At 35.7% G+C, this 24,277-nt stretch overlaps 2 protein-coding genes and 1 long non-coding RNA gene across 3 annotated transcripts; all 3 read left to right on the forward strand.

Moving 5' to 3' along the window:
• Positions 1 to 3,322: 3,322 nt before the first annotated feature.
• On the forward strand, positions 3,323 to 4,620 carry LOC120347266 (uncharacterized). Its single transcript, XR_013474721.1, has 4 exons — positions 3,323 to 3,560; positions 3,950 to 4,084; positions 4,225 to 4,351; positions 4,531 to 4,620. It is a non-coding gene; the product is annotated as an uncharacterized LOC120347266 (long non-coding RNA).
• A 13,203-nt stretch (positions 4,621 to 17,823) lies between these two features.
• On the forward strand, positions 17,824 to 18,450 carry LOC144420801 (uncharacterized). The gene has a single exon (XM_078110456.1). It carries the CDS (start codon positions 17,824 to 17,826, stop codon positions 18,448 to 18,450), a length of 627 nt encoding a protein of 208 aa, XP_077966582.1.
• On the forward strand, positions 18,450 to 22,956 carry LOC144420802 (uncharacterized). Its single transcript, XM_078110461.1, has 3 exons — positions 18,450 to 18,718; positions 21,416 to 22,508; positions 22,618 to 22,956. The coding sequence occupies exons 1-3, from the start codon at positions 18,450 to 18,452 to the stop codon at positions 22,954 to 22,956; spliced, it is 1,701 nt and encodes a 566-aa protein (XP_077966587.1).
• Positions 22,957 to 24,277: the final 1,321 nt, after the last annotated feature.

Below are 24,277 nucleotides of genomic sequence, written 5' to 3' on the forward strand. Positions count from 1 at the left end.
TACTTTTTTTTAATTGAAAAGGGAATTTATCGATGCCATATTTTGTTTTGGCTCTCTCAGATGTATTAAATGAAGTAAAAATACATAAATAATTACTGATTCAATACAAAAAAAAACTGGTTAGGTAATTTTGTGAAGGACTTTATGCACACCATGTATATATAAAAGCAAACTAAATATGGTAAAATTATCTTCAAGTTGTAGCAATTTCCATATTAGTGGAACACCCAATAGTTATTCAATTATATTTAGACAATATGCAATAATGATATAAAATTCTGATTTAAATGTTAACTTGCAAACCCTTGAGCTGTATTGTCGGAACCCTGGTTGAAAACCATTGCAATACAGCATATTGTCTCATTTTTGTAGATTTGGTAAGAGGACGTCTTATCGGGAAATTTTAGCAAATTCTTGGTTGTGTAGGTATTTTACATACTTCTGTGGGTATCATTCTTTACGGTGACCGTACATTTGAACCCACTTACATTTGAACCCATGTGTATATCCGCGGGTTCAATCTACATACATGGGCTAAAACCCATGGGTTAGGGTTAGTATGGGTTCAAATATCCGCAAAACGGAAAAAAAATTCATAGGTGCAATATGCAGGTGCAATTGTCGTGGGTTCAAATGTACGTAGGTTCAAATTTACGGAAACCCTTTTTCACTTGTTTCTGCCACGGCTTAGATGGTGGCACCGTTCCCATCAGGATGTGGGGCATGATGCAGTCAAGTGTATGTATAATAAGATGCAAGTAGTACTGCTCATGTTTGTGTTAGTCAGATTGATGGAGTAGGTAAACTGAAACCATTCGGTTATTACGTGTACCGCCAATAACACCAATTACTTCAACAATCGTCACGCTCATAATTACCTCACAAGTTCACATTGATAATAAGTAAATAAAAATAACGTTTACTTGAAAATATATCATGGCCAGTTACACGTCTCATTGCGGAAGGTTTTTAACACAGCAATAGAAGGTCCATGTGCGCCGTAATTTAAGTTAATGTGGCGATAGTTCGCAGGCGTAAATTACGCACGTTACCGGAAATGTGTTTATTTTTCCCGCAAGTACATAAAGTTTGCCGACCACTGGCTTAGTACGATTAGTCACACCGCCGCACCTGTTAATCTACTGGAAAAGAAAAATAAGAACACCATGAAGAAAGAAAATGCACTGCACATAGAAAACAATATAAATACAAAATACGATAAAGTAACTGGACATGGACTGGTAACCAAGCAAGAGGCTATGATTGTCGTATGATCAAGCAGTCTTATAGTTTTCCCTTCCCCCAGGATAAATATGTAAGATCTTACCTTATCTCATAACCGACATGGAATGGTAACAAGGCGAGCACATGTAGTGCGTCATATGAATAAGCTATCTTATGGGCTTTCCATTCCCCCGGGATACATTCAGGTTTGTTGCAAAATGTACGTAAATATCACTATATAAAGTTTTTAGTGACCAATCAAAACACAATATGAAGCATATGATTGCCACCAGCCATATTCCCTTCGATAATAAACATAGCACAAGCATGATATAAAGTTTCCATTTGACATAATATATTATCCACTTTTGATTTATTGTGTGTTGTGTCTCGCACATGACATGCATTTATTAATGCTTCATATTCTTTTCAAATCCCACCAATGTTGCAATGGTGCCTGGCATGTTTAGTAATGTTTAATTACATTTCATTTTACTGTCGAGTTCCAAGGTACATGAAGCCCTAAAAGAGGTAGCTCAGTCTCAGTCTTGTTGTAGTTCTGAACAATTACGGTGAGACCCAAACTTCAATATTTCCGAATTATTAAAATGTTCGAATATTGATAAATTTTGAAATATTGATCAAATTTGTTGATACAGGGTTGTCACTGCGGAAGCTTGAACACGAATTGGACATTTGATTCCTTCGGTCGCTTAAGAAATTTGCAGTTACTAATCTAGTAGCATCAGAAAATGTCTTATACGTACATAAGTAGCACCCAATCAATAGTTGCCCACTGGTTGACAACTAGTTCGTGAATTTATGTGTAGCCCATGGATACAGCGCTCGCGTGGTGGGTAGTGTAGCTGTTTTCTCAATACGTCCAGTTCTATTATCGCCTCGTTGAAAAAATTGCTGGGTCGATTCTTTGGATCATCCCGTTTATTGACAGAAGGGGAATTTCTTTGATTTGTTTGAAATAACGCCACGGCTGAAATCCCCTCCTTACAATAAAAAAATCAGCGAATCTAGTTTGTCAAAAATGGACGGGTATTTTTCGGACGAATTCCACCAAACTATATTTTATGTGATTTTTCTAAAGCAGCGTAATCGAACAGAATGGAGAATGATTCAAATGAACATGACCCTCGTTAAATTGCATTTGCAATTCTTTTTTATATATTATCTATAAATATTTAGGTCAATATCAGATGGCAATAGCTAATAAAAATATTCCAATCAAATAGAGCTATTGTTATTGAAAAGAGTACGGAGCATATTTACTTAAGAATTACTAATCTGAAATGAGATTTAATCAGCATCAATCTTCTGTTAAAAACTACAATCTTCTCAGTTAAAATTATTTGAAATGCACAGAATGCAAGGCATAGCTACACTCTAAGAAATGTTCGGTAAATTTTACCGTCATTTTAGGGGTAAAAAATTAAAAAATGAGGTCGGTAAAATGATTCACCGACAAATGTCGGTAATAATCACCGACATGGGAGGCGTGGCATTAGTCAATGTTGCGCGCGCACACTGGTTAAGGAGAGCAGCCAATCAGACGCTATATTTCAAACGCGTAATTAATCACGCGCGTTTTTTTGTTGCTTTACTCCTTAATTTGTCCGTTTGATTTGACGAATTCCAGACTTTTGGATTTTGATATTTGGTCGGCCGACAGTCATATCTTGGTCGCTTTTGTAATTACTGCAGTATTGCGTTGGCAGTATTTCTGTAAGCCATCTTGGATTCAATAATGTCAGTGTAGGTGTTGTGTTGTTTAGTGCTGGGTATTAATGTGTATTGTTCAGTGGGATTACATTATGGCAGTATGGGGCAGTCGGGAAGTAGAGTAAGATCTATCGTTTCAATTACTGAATTAATATATATATATGATAATATGAATACATACTGACTATAACAGTACAGCAGTATACGGTACTGGTATAAGGTTGATTGGACTAGCTTACATCAGTACATCCGCAGATCCATGTTACGCCTGTCGATACTTAACACAGCCAGAGCTTGATTCGTATTTCCAAATCTGAATTTTTTTGTCAGTAGACTGGCAAATGTAAAAATGCCGAAACGGCAATACAATATCTGAATATGCCCATTTTACAGCTCTAGACTATGAAATGTTAGCATCTAATTACTGAATCAAGATAAACCTGTAAACCGTCAAAATTATCAACAGCTTTATGATGATCGCAAACTCAGACTACTGGCAGGCTGGACTACAAGAAACACATGAACAGGCAGACAGGGGAGGGGGTGACGTTGCTCTACACCCAGAAACCGTGACTTGAAGAATGTGGCATTAAAAGAAACAGGTATCAATTAATTATATAGGCCTACTCATATAATTATATACTGATTCAGTGATTGAAAATCATCTACAGACAGACAGATTTGTATTTGATTATGATATTTTAAGTTATTGATTCTAGGACTAATTCAGAACAGTTTCATTTGAAAAAGAGCAATTTTAGGCAATTCACATTTAACTGTCATAAAAACACTAGATTTTCTTTTAACTTATGACACTATAAATAGAAAATTAATCAAAACAACATTTATCCACCTTATTCTGCATATTTACCAAAACCAATTCTATAAATTTTGTTGAATTTCTCTTTTGAATAAGACCGAATTTGAACATATTACATATAATGATGGTGGGGAATGAATACAATCCTTTTTAACAGTGTTTTCTTTTTAGAAACTGAAGAATCTGATTATGCAGGCATGAACAAATTGTCTGCCCCAACTCTGAACTATGAAAATGTCAATGTCTAAGGCTTCATAATATTTGAGATTCTTACTAACATGTTATTTCAAGGAAGAAGAATTTGAGGTTAGTTATAATGTTAATTTTAAATTGTTAAAAGAGAAACTTTGTCATCTGCTCTGACAATAAAGTATTAGGACTTAGGAGTGTAATTTTTATTATTTAGGGACTTCTGAATAATTTATTCCATTTCAATACTATTTCAGGTAGCCTACCTCTTCCATCTCATCTACAAAGTTTGGTAATACTGGAAAAGTCTGTATCGATTGATTGCCCACAGATTTTTGTCCTTGAACTCCAAGAGGAAAAGAAAATATGAAAATTTATAGAAAGGTTGGATATTGTAATGAATGCTAGTATATGCAATTGAATAATTTCAGATATTTCCAACTTGCAAAAGAATTAGATTGATTGATTGAATACTACAAAATGTTAAATCTTATTCGAAAATTAAGTAATATTTTTAAATTTTGGAGTTGTTTGGGTAAAACTCTTTGTACATTCCATTTCAGATAACTTGAAGTTATGGAGAAGAAAATACCATGAGTTCCTCAAAGCAAATGGATAATGCAATACAATCAGCATGGGAAACACTAACCCGGAAAGACTCCCCCTCTGCCATAGACTATTCTCTCTTAGAGGCTGTCTATAGAGACTTGTTTAAAGTGACTATGTGGACGGATACCCTGTGAGCATAAACTTCTTCAACGAGAAGTTTCTGTTTACCTCGCATTTCTAACTTTTCACTATACAATTTCTCATTTTTCCAAGTTTTCAATCATTCATTTCACGTTCACTTTTATTTTTTGAATAAACCTTGTTTCATAGAATAGTCTGTGACTTTTACTGATCATATCCTGTAAAATGTAATGCCAGGAGATTTACGGTACTTTTTACCGGGTTCTGAATGTAAATTCACCGAATTTGTAATGTAAATTCACAGGCTAGCGTCGGTAAATATTACTACGCATTGCCGGTGAAAATTACTAGAAAATAATTGTAAGGATTACTAGGAAAATCCTGTAAAATTTACAGGTGTTCAACAGCGATTTTACCGAAAATTCTTGTGATATTTACCTTAAAATCGCATTAAAATTTCACAACTACATTCCAGTAATATGTAATGCCAGGCGATTGCCGGTAAATATTTCTTAGAGTGTATTTCCAAAGATTGACCTAGTAACTTGGTTCACAGGTTCATATTGAGACTTTTCGGTCCCGTGAAAAAGTGTGCAGCGACTATAGTTAGTCGTGCGTTTCCTTGACACTATGTATGTCATTTTAAACAGTCATAAAAGCTTATTCAAGCAGTATATGAAGGTTGAGCTTTGCATGAAAAACTAAAGTTGAATCTGCATTACTTCTCGCTTCATTCGAAGTGGTATATCTTTGTAATACCTAGATGCCCCAAATAAAATGGAATCCACATATTCGTGAAAGAGTATACGCTACAATGTTTTGTTTGCCGGGGGTGTGCTACATAGTAATAAAATTCAGTCGTATTTTGCTCTCTATAGCTTGGAGTTTCTAAATATTTAATCCGCATTAGTATTGAACATTGGCACACAGTTTTTGATCAGTCACTAAAGTGAAATATCTGTCGTGCAAAAAGTGACTCTGTTTTCGAACTGCTTCATCTATTATAGCAGAGGCTTGTTTCTCTCCTATGGTATTATGCACCAGTGGAAGATAAAATTCTGGAAAATAAAGCACAGGGAGACCTGCTAGGTAGCACACATCAGCTATTTAGAAAGTTTACATTCAAATCCAAGATTCCGTGTTATTATTTGTACATTGCTTGAATATAATCAAATATTCACAGTATCTGGTTTGTACGATGCGATGCCGTAGGCTAGTGGTTAGCCGCGCCCTTTTTTTAGCGTGTTCCAAAATTTTATCTAACCTTCTATAGCTAACAATAAAACAGATGATTGAGGCGAAAATATGTTTTATGATAAAACACCTTGAAAATACATGGGTGGAATTGCAATCTCTAAACAATAAATAAATGTAGATATCCAAAATAAGACGGGCAAGATCAAATCTAACAAATATTTCTACTTTTAATTAGCTTCATGCACTCTCCAAAAATTTTCGGTAAATAAAAGCGTTAATTTTCAGTTGTAGTCAATTTTATATTCTTTCAGAAAATACATCGATATCAGTTTTATAAAACCGGTTTCATTCAGAAATATGCCTTCACATTTTAAAAACTACCTGATATACTAATAGTTTTGTGAGACTTCAAAATTCGAAGGGCGCTGGGATTTACATATTTCAGAGAGAAAAAAGATACTGAAGCGGCTTAATCATGTGACAAAACACGGCATATCGCCTGGTTGTCAGTCCATGTTTGGTATAGGATTAGTTGGCCAGTTATCAGTTTTCAAATGTATGATCTTGATGGTGGAGAAAGCCGTAACGACCAGCGCTTACATGAAACACCTTATGGCGACAGGGAGTCCTGCAACACTCTCGCATATAATTATTCCCGCATGGGATTCGAACCTACGCAGGTTAATTAGAGGTTCTGTGACGAGCGTATTCTGAGTGTTCAGCATGATGCACCACAACACCGAGCCAAGAATATTTTTTGCAGAGCTTTGCTCAACCTTATCATCCGTTCTGGACAATCTCAATAGGGCGCTGGGTCATATTGTATTTCTAATTCTGTAAAACCGTGTACAAACGCTTTTATTCAATTTTTATTTACATTTTTTATTTAATGAAGTGTGATGAACTAATGCCTTGACATGTCGACGTTTTTGAGGCATCATATCATATTTCCAAAATTGCAATTTGTCCTTAGTTCTCCACCTTCTCAACCATCATTTTCTTTAACTTTGCACAAAATTAGACTTCCCATTTATGACGTCCAATTTCGCTCTTTCCACCAGCCGACCAAAATGCGGTGGGTTTCGATTGCAGCTTGCAGAATAGCATAGGTAGGCTCTCAGATGCTAAAAATGACTTCTATGAATGGACATTTTTCTGAAAAATTGCTCGAGCTCACCAACGCTTATTTGAATTCACTAAGCGAAAAATATGAGAAATTGCATTAGCCTGTATCGACTGTATTTTCTGTTTTTTTTACAGAAAAACCAGAAACTAATCTTATACGTAAACCTCATATATATCAACAAAATTGTTGTCATTGCAGCAGCATACTACATTAATGCAATTTATCTGATTGAAAGAGTAAATTACGTTTAATTACGTAACAATAATTAACTAATTGCAGCACAAGATTTGTTTATTCTATTTGTTTACGTATGTGTTTACTTCTGAGCATGGGTGAAATCGGTTTGCTTTACATGCGGTTGTTGTATCATTTAACATAGCTGTATGAAAAATAATGTTCAATATTAATGTTGTAAGGAAACTTAAATGAGGAAAGGTTTGATGTAATTAGTTTTCAAAAATGATTGCAATTACTATATTTTAGACATAAATTTAGATTAGTTCACGAAATGCAAGATGACATCTATATATATGTGAAAACCATCATTTCAAAAAGGAATCATATCCACTATCAGATTTAATATGACAAAGTTACAACTCACCAAACAGCAAGTTTCTTTTATAGATAGCAAAAAGGGAGAATGTGTTATAATAGAGGTTATAGCATGGTTTATTTAACAATGATGTATGAGGTAAAGTGACGCAAATATATTAACAAGTCTTAACACAGACGTAACATTATTATTCATTTACAGGTGTCTTTTTATATTAATTTTATCATTGCAACAAAAGTCTACATCAGTAAACAAGTCGGAGGTTAGTTTGGTCACTGGGACTAAACCCAGTCATCATTTCGGCCCTGGGTCATGATATATGGCCTAGGTTTAAGGTGGTTTTGAAAAAGTTTGGGATGGATTCTTAAAGAAATTTGATTATCGATCTGTATTCAACCGCATTAGAGTCACCACCATCCTGATTTATTTTTATTTCAGATTTCTGGATCGTTAATTTATGACTACAAAACATGGGTTAGGGTTAGTATGGGTTCAAATATCCGTAAAACGGAAAAAAATTTCATAGGTGCAATATGCAGGTGCAATTGTCGTGGGTTCAAATGTACGTGGGTTCAAATTTACGGAAACCCTTCTTCACTTGTTTCTGCCACGGCTTAGATGGTGGCACCGTTCCCATCAGGATGTGGGGCATGATGCAGTCAAGTGTATGTATAATAAGATGCAAGTAGTACTGCTCATGTTTGTGTTAGTCAGATTGATGGAGTAGGTAAACTGAAACAATTCGGTTATTACGTGTACCGCCAATAACACCAATTACTTCAACAATCATCACGCTCATAATTACCTCACAAGTTCACATTGATAATAAGTAAATAAAAATAACGTTTACTTGAAAATATATCATGGCCAGTTACACGTCTCATTGCGGAAGGTTTTTAACACAGCAATAGAAGGTCCATGTGCACCTAATTTAAGTTAATGTGGCGATAGTTCGCAGGCGTAAATTAATGCGGCCCGCACGTTACCGGAAATGTGTTTATTTTTCCCGCAAGTACATAAAGTTTGCCGACCACTGGCTTAGTACGATTAGTCACACCGCCGCACCTGTTAATCTACGGGAAAAGAAAAATAAGAACACCATGAAGAAAGAAAATGCACTGCACATAGAAAACAATATAAATACAAAATACGATAAAGTAACTGGACATGGACTGGTAACCAAGCAAGAGGCTATGATTGTCGTATGATCAAGCAGTCTTATAGTTTTCCCTTCCCCCAGGATAAATATGTAAGATCTTATCTTATCTCATACCCGACATGGAATGGTAACAAGCTATCTTATGGGCTTTCCATTCCTCCGGGATACATTCAGGTTTGTTGCAAAATGTACGTAAATATCACTATATAAAATTTGAAGTTTTTAGGGACCAATCAAAACACAATATGAAGCATATGATTGCCACCAGCCATATTCCCTTCGATAATAAACATAGCACAAGCATGATATGAAGTTTCCATTTGACATATTATATTATCCACTTTTGATTTATTGTGTGTTGTGTCTCGCACATGGCATGCATTTAATGATTTATTTTCTTTTCAAATCCCACCAATGTTGCAATGGTGCCTGGCATGTTTAGTAATGTTTAATTACATTTCATTTTACTGTCGAGTTCCAAGGTACATGAAGCCCTAAAAGAGGTAGCTCAGTCTCAGTCTTGTTGTAGTTCTGAACAATTACGGTGAGACCCAAACTTCAATATTTCCGAATTATTAAAATGTTCGAATATTGATAAATTTTGATATATTGATCAAATTTGTTGATACAGGGGTGTCACTGCGGACGCTTGAACACGAATTGGACATTTGATTCCTTCGGTCGCTTAAGAAATTTGCAGTTACTAATCTAGTAGCATCAGAAAATGTCATATACGTACATAAGTAGCACCCAATCAATAGTTGCCCATTCATGGTTACAGTTTTTGTTTTTATTTTCAAGAATGCGATTGAAGTCTGAAGTCAAAATTTTATATTCATTGCACAGTTGCAACTAGCAATTCAACTAGTACCATTTCCTTAACTCATATACGGAGGCCTCAAAATTATTTCAGGTCAGCACGAGTATCTGCAGGCTCTGATTTTATGAAAATTGGGGTCGCGAAAAAAAAGTTTGGGAACCACTTGAACTAATATATATGGCATCTATGTGGGCGCAAGCGACATTTGTCATGAGTTAGAACAATTGCAGTCAAAGCATGTTCCAAAAATGTATCTTGGGGATGGCAGCGTCCCACTTCGAGGCAAATTCGATTCCGATTTATATTTACAAAATGTTGAAATTCAAACATGGCATGTTGGCTCAACTGGTTGACAACTAGTTCGTGAATTTATGTGTTGCCCATGAATACAGCGCTCGCGCGGTGGGTAGTGTAGCTGTTTTCTCAATACGTCCAGTTCTATTATCAACTCGTTGAAAAAATTGCTGGGTCGATTCTTTGGATCATCCAGTTTATTGACAGAAGGGGGATATCTTTGATTTGTTTGAAATAACGCCACGGCTGAAATCCCCTCCTTACAATAAAAGAAGCAGCGAATTTAGTTTGTCAAAAATGGACGGGTATTTTCCGGACGAATTCCACCAAACTATATTTTATGTGATTTTTTTAAAGCAGCGTAATCGAACAGAATGGAGAATGATTCAAATGAACATGACCCTCGTTAAATTGCGTTTGCAATTCTTTTTTATATATTATCTACAAATATTTAGCTCAATATCAGATGGCAATAGCTAATAAAAATATTCCAATCAGATAGAGCTATTGTTATTGAAAAGAGTACGGAGTATATATACTTAAGAACTACTAATCTGAAATGAGATTTAATCAGCATCAATCTTCTGTTAAAAACTACAATCTTCTCAGTTAAAATTATTTGAAATGCACAGAATGCAAGGCATAGCTATTTCCAAAGATTGACCTAGTAACTTGGTTCACAGGTTCATATTCAGACTTTTCGGGACCGTGAAAAAGTGTGCAGCGACTATAGTTATGCCGTGCGTTTCCTCGACACTACGTATGTTATTTTAAACAGTCATAAAAGCTTATTCAAGCAGTATATGAAGGTTGAGCTTTGCATGAAAAACTGAAGTTGAATCTGCATTACTTCTCGCTTCATTCGAAGTGGGATATCTTCGTAATACCTAGATGCCCCAAATAAAATGGAATTAACATATTCGTGAAAGAGTATACGCTACAATGTTTTGTTTGCCGGGGGTGTGCTACATAGTATTAAAATTCAGTCGTATTTTGCTCTCTATAGCTTGGAGTTTCTAAATATTTAATCCGCATTAGTATTGAACATTGGCACACAGTTTTTGATCAGTCACTATAGTGAAATATATGTCGTGCAAAAAGTGACTCTGTTTTCGAACCGCTTCATCTATTATAGCAGAGGCTTGTTTCTCTCCTATGGTATATCATGCACCAGTGGAAGATAAAATTCTGGAAAATAAAGCACAGGGAGACCAGCTAGGTAGCACACATCAGCTATTTAGAAAGTTTACATTCAAATTCAAGATTCCGTGTTATTATTTGTACATTGCTTGAATATAATCAAATATTCACAGTATCTGGTTTGTACGATGCGATGCCTCAGGCTAGTGGTTAGCCGCGCCCTTTTTTTAGCGTGTTCCAGAATTTTATCTGAACTTCTATAGCTAACAATAAAACAGATGATTGAGGCGAAAATATGTTTTATGATAAAACATCTTGAAAATACATGGGTGGAATTGCAATCTCTAAACAATAAATAAATGTAGATATCCAAAATAAGACGGGCAAGATCAAATCTAACAAATATTTCTACTTTTAATTAGCTTCATGCACTCTCCAAAAATTTTCGGGAAATAAAAGCGTTAATTTTCAGTTGTAGTCAATTTCATATTCTTTCAGAAAATACATCGATATCAGTTTTATAAAACCGGTTTCATTCAGAAGTATGCCCGAAGGGCGCTGGGATTTACATATTTCAGAGAGAAAAAAGATACTGAAACGGCTTAATCATGTGACAAAACACGGCATATCGCCTGGTTGTCAGCCCATGTTTGGTATAAGATTAGTTGGCCAGTTATCAGTTTTCAAATGTATGGTCTTGATGGTGGAGAAAGCCGTAACGACCAGCGCTTACATGAAACACCTTATGGCGACAGAGAGTCCTGCAACACTCTCGCATATAATCATTCCCGCATGGGATTCGAACCTACGCAGGTTAATTAGAGGTTCTGTGACGAGCGTATTCTGAGTGTTCAGCATGATGCACCACAACACCGAGCCAAGAATATTTTTTGCAGAGCTTTGCTCAACATTATCATCCGTTCTGGACAATCTCAATAGGGCGCTGGGTCATATTATATCTCTAATTCTGTTAAACCGTGTACAAACGCTTTTATCCGCAATTTATTGAAGTGTGATAAATAAATGGCTTGACATGTCGACGTTTTTGAGGCATCATATCATATTTCCAAAATTGCAATTTGTCCTTAGTTCTCCACCTTCTCAACCATCATTTTCTTTAACTTTGCACAAAATTAGATTTCCCATTTATGAAGTCCAATTTCGCTCTTTCCACCAGCCGACCAAAATGCGGTGGGTTTCGATTGCAGCTTGCAGAATAGCATAGGTAGGCTCTCAGATGCTAAAAATGACTTCTATGAATCAACATTTTTCTGAAAAATTGCTCGAGCTCACCAACGCTTATTTGAATTCACTAAGCGAAAAATATGAGAAATTGCATTAGCCTGTATCGACTGTATTTTTTACAGAAAAACCAGAAACTAATCTTATACGTAAACCTCATATCAACAAAATTGTTGTCATTGCAGCAGCATACTACATTAATGCAATTTATCTGATTGAAATGAGTAAATTACGTTTAATTACGTAACAATAATTAACTAATTGCAGCAGAAGATTTGTTTATTCTATTTGTTTACGTATGTGTTTACTTCTGAGCATGGGTGAAATCGGTTTGCTTTACATGTGGTTGTTGTATCATTTAACATAGCTGTATGAAAAATAATGTTCAATATTAATGTTGTAAGGAAACTTAAATGAGGAAAGGTTTGATGTAATTAGTTTTCAAAAATGATTGCAATTACTATATTTTAGACATAAATTTAGATTAGTTCACGAAATGCAAGATGACATCTATATATATGTGAAAACCATCATTTCAAAAAGGAATCATATCCACTATCAGATTTAATATGACAAAGTTACAACTCACCAAACAGTAAGTTTCTTTTATAGATAGCAAAAAGGGAGAATGTGTTATAATAGAGGTTATAGCATGGTTTATTTAACAATGATGTATGAGGTAAAGTGACACAAATATATTAACAAGTCTTAACACAGACGTAACATTTTTATTCATTTACAGGTGTCTTTTTATATTAATTTTATCATTGCAACAAAAGTCTACATCAGTAAACAAGTCGGAGGTTGGTTTGGTCACTGGGACTAAATCCAGTCATCATTTCGGCCCTGGGTCATGATATATGGCCTAGGTTTAAGGTGGTTTTGAAAAAGTTTGGGATGGATTCTTAAAGAAATTTGATTATCGATCTGTATTCAACCGCATTAGAGTCACCACCATCCTGATTTATTTTTATTTCAGATTTCTGGATCGTTAATTTATGAATACAAAACATTTTTCGCAAACGGCATCGTATGCGGGAAGAGACTAAATTGCAAATCTACTTCTCGTATATCACCAAAAACATTTTGCACCCCCGAAAAACGCCCCGAGAAATGAACTAATCAATTGTTATGTTACGTCTTCAACAATGTTAGAGCAACTTTGACAACAATTGCATAACGATATTCAGAAACGCGAGTCACAAAAGAGCGCAGACAACCGTAAAAAAAAATTTGAGGCTTTTTTGTTCCGTTCTCGTACAAGATATCGTTTCAATTTGTAATTGAGCATAATTGCCAGGTCGAATTTCAACAAGATTTGTCGTCGTAGAAAATCCAAATCGTTGACCCGATAATAACAATTTTGATCATTTTTATTGCAAATTCTATTCTTCAATTTCATCAACTCGCTGCCGATAGTAGTCTAAAGAAAGTCTATACGGGTCGTAGTACTTGATGTGATGTGCCCATTCGACAACGGTGAGGCTGCTATAGAGGATCCGGCCCGTCGGAAGCATTCAAAGTATGAAGAGTTATTTCACTCCATTTCTCTTGCCACTGACAAGATGGTGGAGTTTCCCGCATTTGTGGTTGGTTCCCTTGGCAATTTTGCCGTGTGGAACCAGACCTTTTGGGTGTGCGACTATGATGTGTAAGTTCGAAAATTGGTATTATCTACTATCAATGGGGATTTCCCTAAAGTGAAACTACAAATAGCAAGTTCCAGATGTCAACACATGTTGCAATCGACTCTCCCTGGACTAGTCTAATCTTGCCTCGCTGTCACATGACTCGCTGCCGTGTTTTGACGGTAGTTGTTGCTTATTTATTCGCAAGGATTGTTTTTATGTGTTATATAAATGACGTTTAACGTTTGGTTGTAGAGATATTTAATTGCTCGTTCCTGAGGCTTATATCAATAGAACATATAACTGCTGTAACTTTTATTGTAGAATTTTAAGTAATCTAGAAATAGACTATAATTTGATTGATTCCTGAACTGAATTTGAAGAAGTTATTTCTATATATTCTAAAGTTGAATTTGTTATTGCCTGGCTCAAAACGTTTCGGTAAGATTGTAATTTTTGTTTTACATTACTGGTTTATGATAATATTTTCCTCATACTGTCATAGTGTTGTCTTGGTTTGATATTAATTTGTGATCAACATGACTTGTTAGTGTTCGAATATTATTTACTTTAATTGATAATTTAAGATTACAAGTGCTTCAATGCATTATTGTTTCATATGATTGAATTTGAATATTTTTATTTAAATTCAGAAAACCGCAACATACGCAACATTTGGATCATAACGCATCATTCTGTCATTACGTAATACCACACATCCACACCTCTTTAACCTCATTCAACATTGTGAACTGTTTTACTGGATTTATTTCAATATATCAAATTTCATTGAACAACATCATTCTTTTGATATTTGTGGCACTGGAGGACACACTGAGAGTTGCGCATTTTCGAATAGTTTTCCAAGAATCAAAGAACAGCCAGATATTCCAGTCACCCCCTTATGCGACACCTGTATTTGCCAGGATACATAGAAAAGGTGTTACATAGAAAGTTTTCGAAACGTTTTTAAACGTTTCATATGAACAAAGTTTTGAACGAATTCATTTTCAATAAACCTACAGACTGAAGAAAATAAATCATGAACTTGAGTTCGAGTGATGAAGATTACTCACCCAGAACACTGGCTTTGAGGCAACTGGCTAACTATTCAACAGCCGCTTGTCAGAAGATGCCATCACTGGCTGATGTCAAAAAACAACGTACAATGTTAGAACATTTATATTTCATGGCTGAGAAAGCAATTTCTGATCGAGATTTGCATGTGCTAAATTCTGTTATGTCAAGTATTGATGATCCTTTTGCAAAACTTGTGGAAATGTACTCTGAGAGTATATCAGCTGCACCTAATGATGGAATAAGATTGAAATTCGAAAATGAACTTCGGAATGTGAATAAAGACATTGACAACCTTTTTGCTCGAGTACGTGAATTTACACATTTACAAAACCCCAAGACGTGGAGTTCAAATCAATGCAAAGATTCTAAACTTCCCGATTCCAGAAGAGAAAGAGCGGAAAGTGAAGTCATGTCCTTGTCTGGTAGCATACGAAGTAAACGATCTTACACGAGTAGCAAGAAATCACTATGCAGCAAAGGGTCTGTACATATGGCCAAGGCACAAGTTAAGCGTGAAAGAGCTCGAATTGCATTACAAAGAGCAGAAGAACAACGAAAAATAGCCTAAATGTTGAAAAGCGAAAAATTGACAATGAGGAAAGAAAAATTGAAGATGAAAAACGAAAATTTGAAGAGGAAAGACGCAAAATTGAAGATGAAAATCAAATATTGGAAGCAAAATTTGATTTGCAAGAAGCAGAGGCTGCTGTTTGGGAGAATTTATCTTTGATTGATGATGCTGGAAGTTCTCGGTCTTCATTAGATATATTCAGAGGGTCTGGTGTTCAAAAGGAGGCTACTGTTGGAGTAACTTCGCAGACTGTAGAACACGAACAACAACCTGAGAGAAAAGTTCTCATTCAACAGGTGGTAAGTCAATCATCTCCTATAGCTACAACTAAACCTGCTGTTTCACCTAAACAAGACGTGGTGTCACCAAACAAGGATGACAGCATGAATTCAGGGTTTTCCCAACAATCGGCTGATTTTGCACCGAATACAGATTCAAATATTGAACATATATCTAAACCTTTGGTCACTGACACTGATAAAGTTGCTCACAGTATAGCCAGAGCATTTGGTGAAGCCATGCATGCTCCCAAGTTGGAATATTTGACATTTTCTGGCAACCCTATTGACTACTATATTTTCAAGAAAAATTTTGAAACTAATATTGATGCTAAAGCACCTACAGATGCCTTGAAATTAGATTTCTTACTACATCAATGTAAAGGGAAGGCAGAATCACTCATACAACACTGTTCTATATTTGAACCGGAAGTGGGTTATGCCAAGGCTAAATCTATTCTTCACAAGAAATTTGGTGATTCAGATGTTGTAACTGAAGCTTTTAAGGAACAGTTGAACCGCTGTTCGAATATAAAACCAGATGATCATGCAGCACTGCAGGACTATGCTCTTTTATTAAGAAAATGTGTTCTTGTACTCGGTAAGCTTGATAGCCTTGGAGAAATGAATACATCTGATCGTATTATCGATTTTGCCAGTAAGCTACCTTACAGCTCACAAAAGGCATGGGAAAGGAAAGCTGTGAGGATCAAGAATGATACTGGTAAAAAGGCTCAGATATGGGACTTGGCTGATTTCATAGAAGAGGAAGCTGATATTGCAGGATCAAATACTGCAAAATCATTGAACATCAGAAGACGTGAAGATAAGCCACAACTAAAACGACAATCAACACGAAAGTCTACAACTTATACTGTTAAAACTGAGGATGTCAAAGCAACTTCTCATGTCCAGAGTCCTACTATTTTGAAATGTAAGTGTTGTTCCTTTTCCCATCTTTTGTCGAAATGTGAAAAGTTTAATGCAAAGTCGATTGAAGAACGAGTGAAGTTTCTGAAAGAATTTGGTTTCTGCTTCAATTGTCTACGTGTAGGTCACTTGGTAAAGGACTGCAAGTCACAATATACATGCACCGTTAAAGGGTGTGGCCGAAGACATCATACCTTGTTGCATTTGAATACTAAAAAATTTGAAAATGAAGAAAATGCAAACTTCAAAAGAAATGATGATAAACAAAGCCCAATTCAGAAGAATGTGACTTCTGCAGTTCAAGCTAATTCAAATGCATGTAAGAGCTCCATGTATACCTACAGGAATATTTTGCCTTTCAGGATTCGAGCAAACAATGTGGAAGTGGAAGCATATGCTCTGGTCGATATTGGGTCTGATACAACATTTTGTGAAACAAGCCTAATTGAAGAACTCGGTTTGACTGGAAAACAAAGGACTGTTGAAATCAACACATTAGGACAACGACCAGTCATGCATGATGGTGTTGTAGTAAATCTCACTGTTGCATCAATCGACGATAAAGAAGAAATATTCATCGAAAATGTGATGTCTATTGACAAGATTCCAGTTCAACCAAATCCTATTCCATCTGATGAAGAATTCAAGCTACTTCCACATCTGCAAGAAATTGATCTACCTAAGATTAAAAATACAAAGGTTTCTCTGCTTATTGGAACTGATTGTCCATATGCACATTATGTGTTGGAAGTTCGAACTGGAAACAAGAAGCAGCCATTTGCACAAAAATCTCCATTGGGATGGTCGATTATCGGACCATCAGTGAATATTCCATCAACACACAAGATCCATGTCAACTTTGTGAAGTCTGATATGCTACTTGAAGAAGAGATTAGAAGAACATGGTACACTGATTTTGAAGATGAGATTGGAGATTTGACATTTCCAACCTAAAAAGAAGATAGACATGTTCTAAATTTTCTGAAGAGCTCTGTAGAGCATTTCGATGGGCATTTCACAATACCTTAACCTTGGCGTCCTGGAGCACAGCTGCCAAGTGGAAGTCATTCATTGGCTGAACGCAGACTGGAGTATCTCCAGAAACGTTTTCTAAAAATGATGATTTGAGAGAGAAATACACAGAAAAAATGCAGGAATATATTACAAAAGGTTTTGCGAAAAAGCTTTCGCAAGAAGAAGATATCCCTGCAGGTCCTGTTTGGTATTTGTGCCACCACCCGGTGTGTACCCCAAATAAACCGAAAGTGCGTATTGTATTTGATTGTGCTGCAATTTATAAAGGTATTTCTCTCAATGACACTCTCATGCCTGGACCAGACTTGGTGTCAAGCCTTATTGGTGTGTTGACTCAATTTTGTAAGGGACGCATAGCTTTAGTTGCTGATATTGAAGCTATGTTTCATCAAATTAAAGTTAAGAAAGAAGATTGCAATGCTTTGCGATTTCTTTGGTGGCCAAATGGTGACATTTCAAAGAAGGCGGAATTATATTCCATGGAACGTCATATATTTGGAGCTTGCAGTTCACCTTGCATTGCTGCATTCTGCTTGAAGGAAACCGGGAAACGATTTGGTCATGAATTTGATAAAAGAATTTGTGAGATTGTTGAAAATGGATTTTATGTAGATGACTGTCTTACATCTTCTGATAGTGATGAAGATGCAATAGACACAAAAACACAACTTTGTAAGTTGATGAAGAAGGGAGGTTTCAATCTAACAAAGTGGATTTCAAATACCGTAGTTCCACTGTGATGGCCAAAATTCCAGAATCTGAACAGTCTATAAAGGATTTAGATTTGCATGAACCTCGAAAAGAGCGTGTTCTTGGAGTTTTTTGGAATGTGGATGCCGATGCTTTTCAATTTCGTTCAACTGTACCTAAGTTGAAGACATATACAAGAAGGACAATTTTATCTGCGGTTAATTCACTATTTGATCCTCTGGGAATGCTTGCTCCTGTGATTCTGGTAGCAAAAATGTTGCAACAAGAAATCATTGAAAAAGGATTAGGCTGGGAGGAGTAATTACAGAAGACAATGTCAAAGAATGGGACACTTGGTTCAACCAGCTCACTGAACTTGAATATATTTCGATTCCAAGATGCTTCAAGCCACAAGAGCTTGGAAATATCAAACATTGTCAGATACATCATTTCTCAGATGCTTCCAGCTTCGGTTATGGTATAGTTTCGTATTTAAGGCTGGTCGATGAAAATAACCAAATACACTGCTCCTTTTTGTGTGGTAAAGCAAAGGTGACTCCTCCGAGGGCTGAAAGCATTCCTAGACTTGAACTTGTCGCTGCTGTGCTAGCTGTAAAAGCAGACAAGTGGCTACGATTAAAGTTGGGTTATTCTGATTGTGAATCTGTATTTTGGACTGATTCAAGTGCAGTGCGTCAAAGGCCCAGGGATGGCCAATACCGAATAGTTCACTATTTCGAATACATTCGAAATTATTTTTTTCGAATATGAAATTTCGAATACTTCGAAAATAAAATCCACTAATTGAAACTTATCTAAATGTATGTAGGAATTTCCATACAATAAGCAATGGAATAACTGCTATCTACAAGTTACAACCTAGCTATATTACCAGGCATTTCATATTTGCAGATATATATTTTATATACCATGAGTCATGTTAACAGAATTGAATTAATACGACAATAGTGGTATCGATGATGGATTTGAATATTTGCGCAACACAAAATCACCCTAGTAAAACGGCCATACTTTTAAATACCAACCATTATCCAGATTATTTGTCGAAAAGCGGGATAAAGTATGAGGTATTTTTCCGACTTGTGACAATTTTTTCGTGAGTACGAAAATACGAATCAAAACTTAATTATATTTGGGAACTTTACCACACATTTTAAGTCCGCAGATCGCCGTTGTATGTTTCAGTAATAATACTTTTATTATTTTATAAATATGAAAATAGGAATCAAAAACTATTTATAATCGGGTAGTTTACCACACATTGTAAGTCCACAGATCGCCGTTGTATTTTGTAAATACGAAAATAGGAATCAAAAATTAATATTAATCGCGAGTTTGCCACACAATTTATGTCCACAGATTGCCGTGATATTGTGCCGAATATAATTAGTTTTGATTCTTATTTTCGTACTCACGAAAAAATTGTCACAAGTCGGAAAAAGAATTTATATTTTATCCCGCTCTTGGGAACTAATTTGTATAATGGTTGCCATTGGTTTGTATTTAAAAGTATGGACTTTTTACAAGGATGATTTTGTGCTGCGCAAAATATTCGAATCCATGACCGATACCACTACTTAAAATGCCTTACCGTGTCAATTTAATTCTATTATCATAACTCAAATGTTGGTAAATCGGGCAGTTTACCACACATTTGAAGGCCACAGATCGCCGTTGCATTTTAGAATTATTAGTTTTATTATTTTGTAAACACGAATCCGAAATTAATTACAATTGGGCAGTTTACCACGTATTTCATGTCCACAAATGCCAGTTGTATTTGGCATTAATACTTTCATTATTTTATCAATATGAAAATAGGAATCAATATTTAATAATATCCGTCAGTTTACTACACATTTTATGTCCACAGATAGTCGATACAACCATGAGTTACGTTGAACAGAATTAAATTAATACGGCATGACATTTTAAATGCTGGTACCAGTCATGGATTGGATTATTTTGCGCAACAAAAAATCATCCTGGAAAGGATGAATACTTTTAACTATCGTTATCAGAATTATTTTCTAATAAATCGACTTGTTTTTCCAACTTGTGACAATTTATTCGATATCGTAACAATTACGGCTATAATTACCGTATTTCCCGGCTAATAAGTCCACATGGCAAATAGGACGATGTCTATTTTTAGCACTCAAAAAAAGGGTTTTTCCATATAGGCCTCCAATAAGACGGGTAGAAAAATTCGCTAATAATTTTATATGTTTAGAACCAGATCATGTTAGTTTGGTAGAATCATACTCACAGAATTAACTATTTTTAACAATTGAGCGGTGGATTTAAGTTGTAAAGCGGCAATCATTTTGGACAACCTATTAACCCGAATGTTGAAATAATTTTGGAATGTGATAAGTACTACACTGTACGTCCACGGGTTATTTCACAGCTGTGTTTTCCTGTCCCTGTCGTGTTTTGCTGAATCGGCAAAACGAAAGGGTCACAAATCACTTTATCTTGGTGGCCGTGTTTCTCTTCAAAGTAACGATAACCAGCCTGCGATTAAATATCATGATTGGCAGACCCTAAGACCCAAATATAAGGTTACACAAATCATGCTTGAGAAGACTCATGCGAATAATAAGCAGGCCACATAGAAATAAAAGAAACATACTTTCTCAATTTTTCGACGTAATGGAAATGAATTTGTAAATTAAAAGCCTCGTACACGAATGTCGGCAATGTCCACCCACGCAAACGTGCAAATGTGTCGCAACACTATGCGACGTACGGTCGCACAGAATATAAACAATCAAAGTGCCGATTTAAAAAGTCGTTTAAAGATTCCCGTAAAACGAAGCACCACGTTTACGGCGAAAAGTGGCTACTATTCGGAATTATTCGAAAATCAGCCGAAAAGGTATTCGAATACCTTGATATTCGAATACATTCGAATATTCGATTCGTTTTGGACAACCCTGGTCAAAGCATATGCAATCCAAGAAAACGTTTTCGTACCTTTGTTGCAAATAGATTGGCCAAGATTCATCGACAGTCAAATCCGTCTCAATGGCGACATGTGCCTTCAAAAATCAATCCGGCTGATGACGCATCACGCGGCTTATCATTGAAAACACTCATCAATAAAAGTCGTTGGTTGCTTGCACCTGAATTTTTATGGAAGAATGAAGATAGTTGGCTAATAAATTGTGAAGATAAAACAGACTTGCCTGATGAATTTCAGCCAATAGAAAGAAAGAAAGTGGCAACAATTATTGCTTCGAATATTGACACAATGGACAACTACATAAAAAGCTTTTCTGATTTACAAAGACTCAAGATTTCTACTGCATGGGTGTTACGATATAAAGGTTTTTTTCGTAACCACAATTCTGTTACCACAAGAAATATAACTGTGGAAGAAATGCAATATGCAGAGCAAGCACTTGTGAAATATGTCCAGCATCAAAATTACAAATCTGTCATTGATAATTTATCAGACAAAAGTGAAATTGGTGACAGGAAGGCTCGTCATGAGATGAAGAAAGCTGAGCATACAAAATCAATTGCAAAACTGGATCCAATAATACCTGATGGAATTCTACGGATTGGGGGGAGGTTGGATAAAGCTCCTATTTCATTTGAAATGCGACATCCCATCATTTTACCAAATGATCACCACTTAACCAGATTGATCATTGACTTCTATCACAAGAAAGTTGGGCATTCAAGTGTTTCTCATACTTGGAATGTTATTCGTGAAAAATATTGGATCACAAGACCAAGAGCAACAATTCGGCATGAATTGAATAAATGTGTAACTTGTAGAAAAGCTAACACACGACAAGGAGAACAGTTAATGGCTGAACTGCCATCTGCTCGTCTAAAGGTTGGCCAACCACCATTCTATTCGACGGGAATTGACTTCTTCGGCCCATATTTGATCAAACGTGGAAGAAGTGAAATCAAAAGATATGGCTGCATATTTACATGCCTCACAACAAGAGCTGTTCATATTGAACTGGCTGAAGATTTGTCCACTGATGCTTTTATAAATGCTCTTAGGAGGTTTATGGCAAGAAGATCAAAACCCTTTGAATTACACAGTGACAATGGCTCCAATTTTGTAGGAGCTCAACGAATATTGCGAGAAGAAATACAGAAGCTTGATCATACCAAATTAGATGGGTTCTTCAGAAAACAAGAAATACTCTGGTATTTCAATACTCCAACAGCCAGCCAGCAACCAAGGAGGTTCCTGGGAAATTTTAATTCGATCAATACGAAGAATTTTGAACAAGATGTTTTATAAATCTCCTGTAGTATCTCAAGATGTTCTGCACACTGCGCTTCTGGAGGCAGAATACATAATCAATTCAAGACCTTTGTGTCGGGTTTCTTTTGATCCGAGAGATAATGCACCATTATCCCCAAATCATCTACTTCTACAAAGACCAACGCCATGTATTCCACCTAGATTGTTCGATAATCAAGATTTCTGCAGTGGCGTCAAGTTCAACTTCTTGCTGACGAGTTCTGGAGAAGATTCTGCAAAGAATATTTGCCAACCATAGCTATTCGTCAAAAATGGCCTGACAAGACTAGAAACTTCACTGTTGGGGACATAGTACTTGTGGTAAACAACAGTGTACCAAGAGGCAAATGGGAAATGGGGTGAATTATCAACACATATCCGGATAGATTTGACATAGTTCGTAATGTAGATGTCAAAACTCAATGGGGTGTACTGAGAAGACCAATCAACAAGTTATGTCTCATTCAAGAATCAAATGTGGAAGAAAAGTAATAAAAGGACTGAACTGTTTAAAACAGCTTTTTATGGACTGTTTATTCAAGATGAGAAATCTTGAAATTATTGCACATGTACATACAAGTTGAGATTTTGTCAATTTTTATTATTTGACCATAATTTCGTTTTCTGCAATTTTTGAACTTTTTGCTTTCAGGGGAAATGTATTTATTGTCCCAATGCATACATTTGGGGGAGTTTATGTAAGTTCGAAAATTGGTATTATCGACTATCAATGGGGATTTCCCTAAAGTGAAACTACAAATAGGAAGTTCCAGATGTCAACACATGTTGCAATCGACTCTCGTTGGACAAGTCTAATCTTGCCTCGCTGTCACATGACTCGCTGCCGTGTTTTGACGGTAGTTGTTGCTTATTTATTCGCAAGGATTGTTTTTATGTGTTATATAAATTACGTTTAACGTTTGGTTGTAGGGATATTTAATTGCTCGTTCCTGAGGCTTATATTAATAGAACATATAACTGCTGTAACTTTTATTGTAGAATTTTAAGTAATCTAGAAATAGACTATAATTTGATTGATTCCTGAACTGAATTTGAAGAAGTTATTTCTATATATTCTAAAGTTGAATTTGTTATTGCCTGGCTCAAAACGTTTCGGTAAGATTGTAATTTTTGTTTTACATTACTGGTTTATGATAATATTTTCCTCATACTGTCATAGTGCTGTCTTGGTTTGATATTAATTTGTGATCAACATGACTTGTTAGTGTTCGAATATTATTTACTTTAATTGATAATTTAAGATTACAAGTGCTTCAATGCATTATTGTTTCATATGATTGAATTTGAATTTGAATATTTTTATTTAAATTCAGAAAACCGCAACATTTGGATCATAACGCATCATTCTGTCATTACGTAATACCACACATCTACACCTCTTTAACCTCATTCATCATTGTGAACTGTTTTACTGGATTTATTTCAATATATCAAATTTCATTGAACAACATCATTCTTTTGATATTTGTGGCACTGGAGGACACACTGAGAGTTGCGCGTTTTCGAGTAGTTTTCCAAGAATCAAAGAACAGCCAGATATTTCAGTCACCCCCTTATGC

This window comes from Styela clava, chromosome 3, assembly GCF_964204865.1.
Source record: "Styela clava chromosome 3, kaStyClav1.hap1.2, whole genome shotgun sequence".
In the NCBI taxonomy this organism is placed as follows: Eukaryota; Metazoa; Chordata; class Ascidiacea; order Stolidobranchia; family Styelidae; genus Styela; species Styela clava.

Bases quoted from the DNA above. Each gene is read 5' to 3' on its own strand.
- LOC144420802 (XM_078110461.1), top strand. From the start codon at position 18,450: ATGGCCAAAATTCCAGAATCTGAACAGTCTATAAAGGATTTAGATTTG. The intron at 18,719-21,415 runs GTAATTACAGAA...TGTTGCAAATAG, and splicing joins AAAGGATTAGGCTGGGAGGA to ATTGGCCAAGATTCATCGAC. The intron at 22,509-22,617 runs GTAGGAGCTCAA...ATACTCCAACAG, and splicing joins GTGACAATGGCTCCAATTTT to CCAGCCAGCAACCAAGGAGG.
- LOC144420801 (XM_078110456.1), top strand. From the start codon at position 17,824: ATGCAGGAATATATTACAAAAGGTTTTGCGAAAAAGCTTTCGCAAGAA.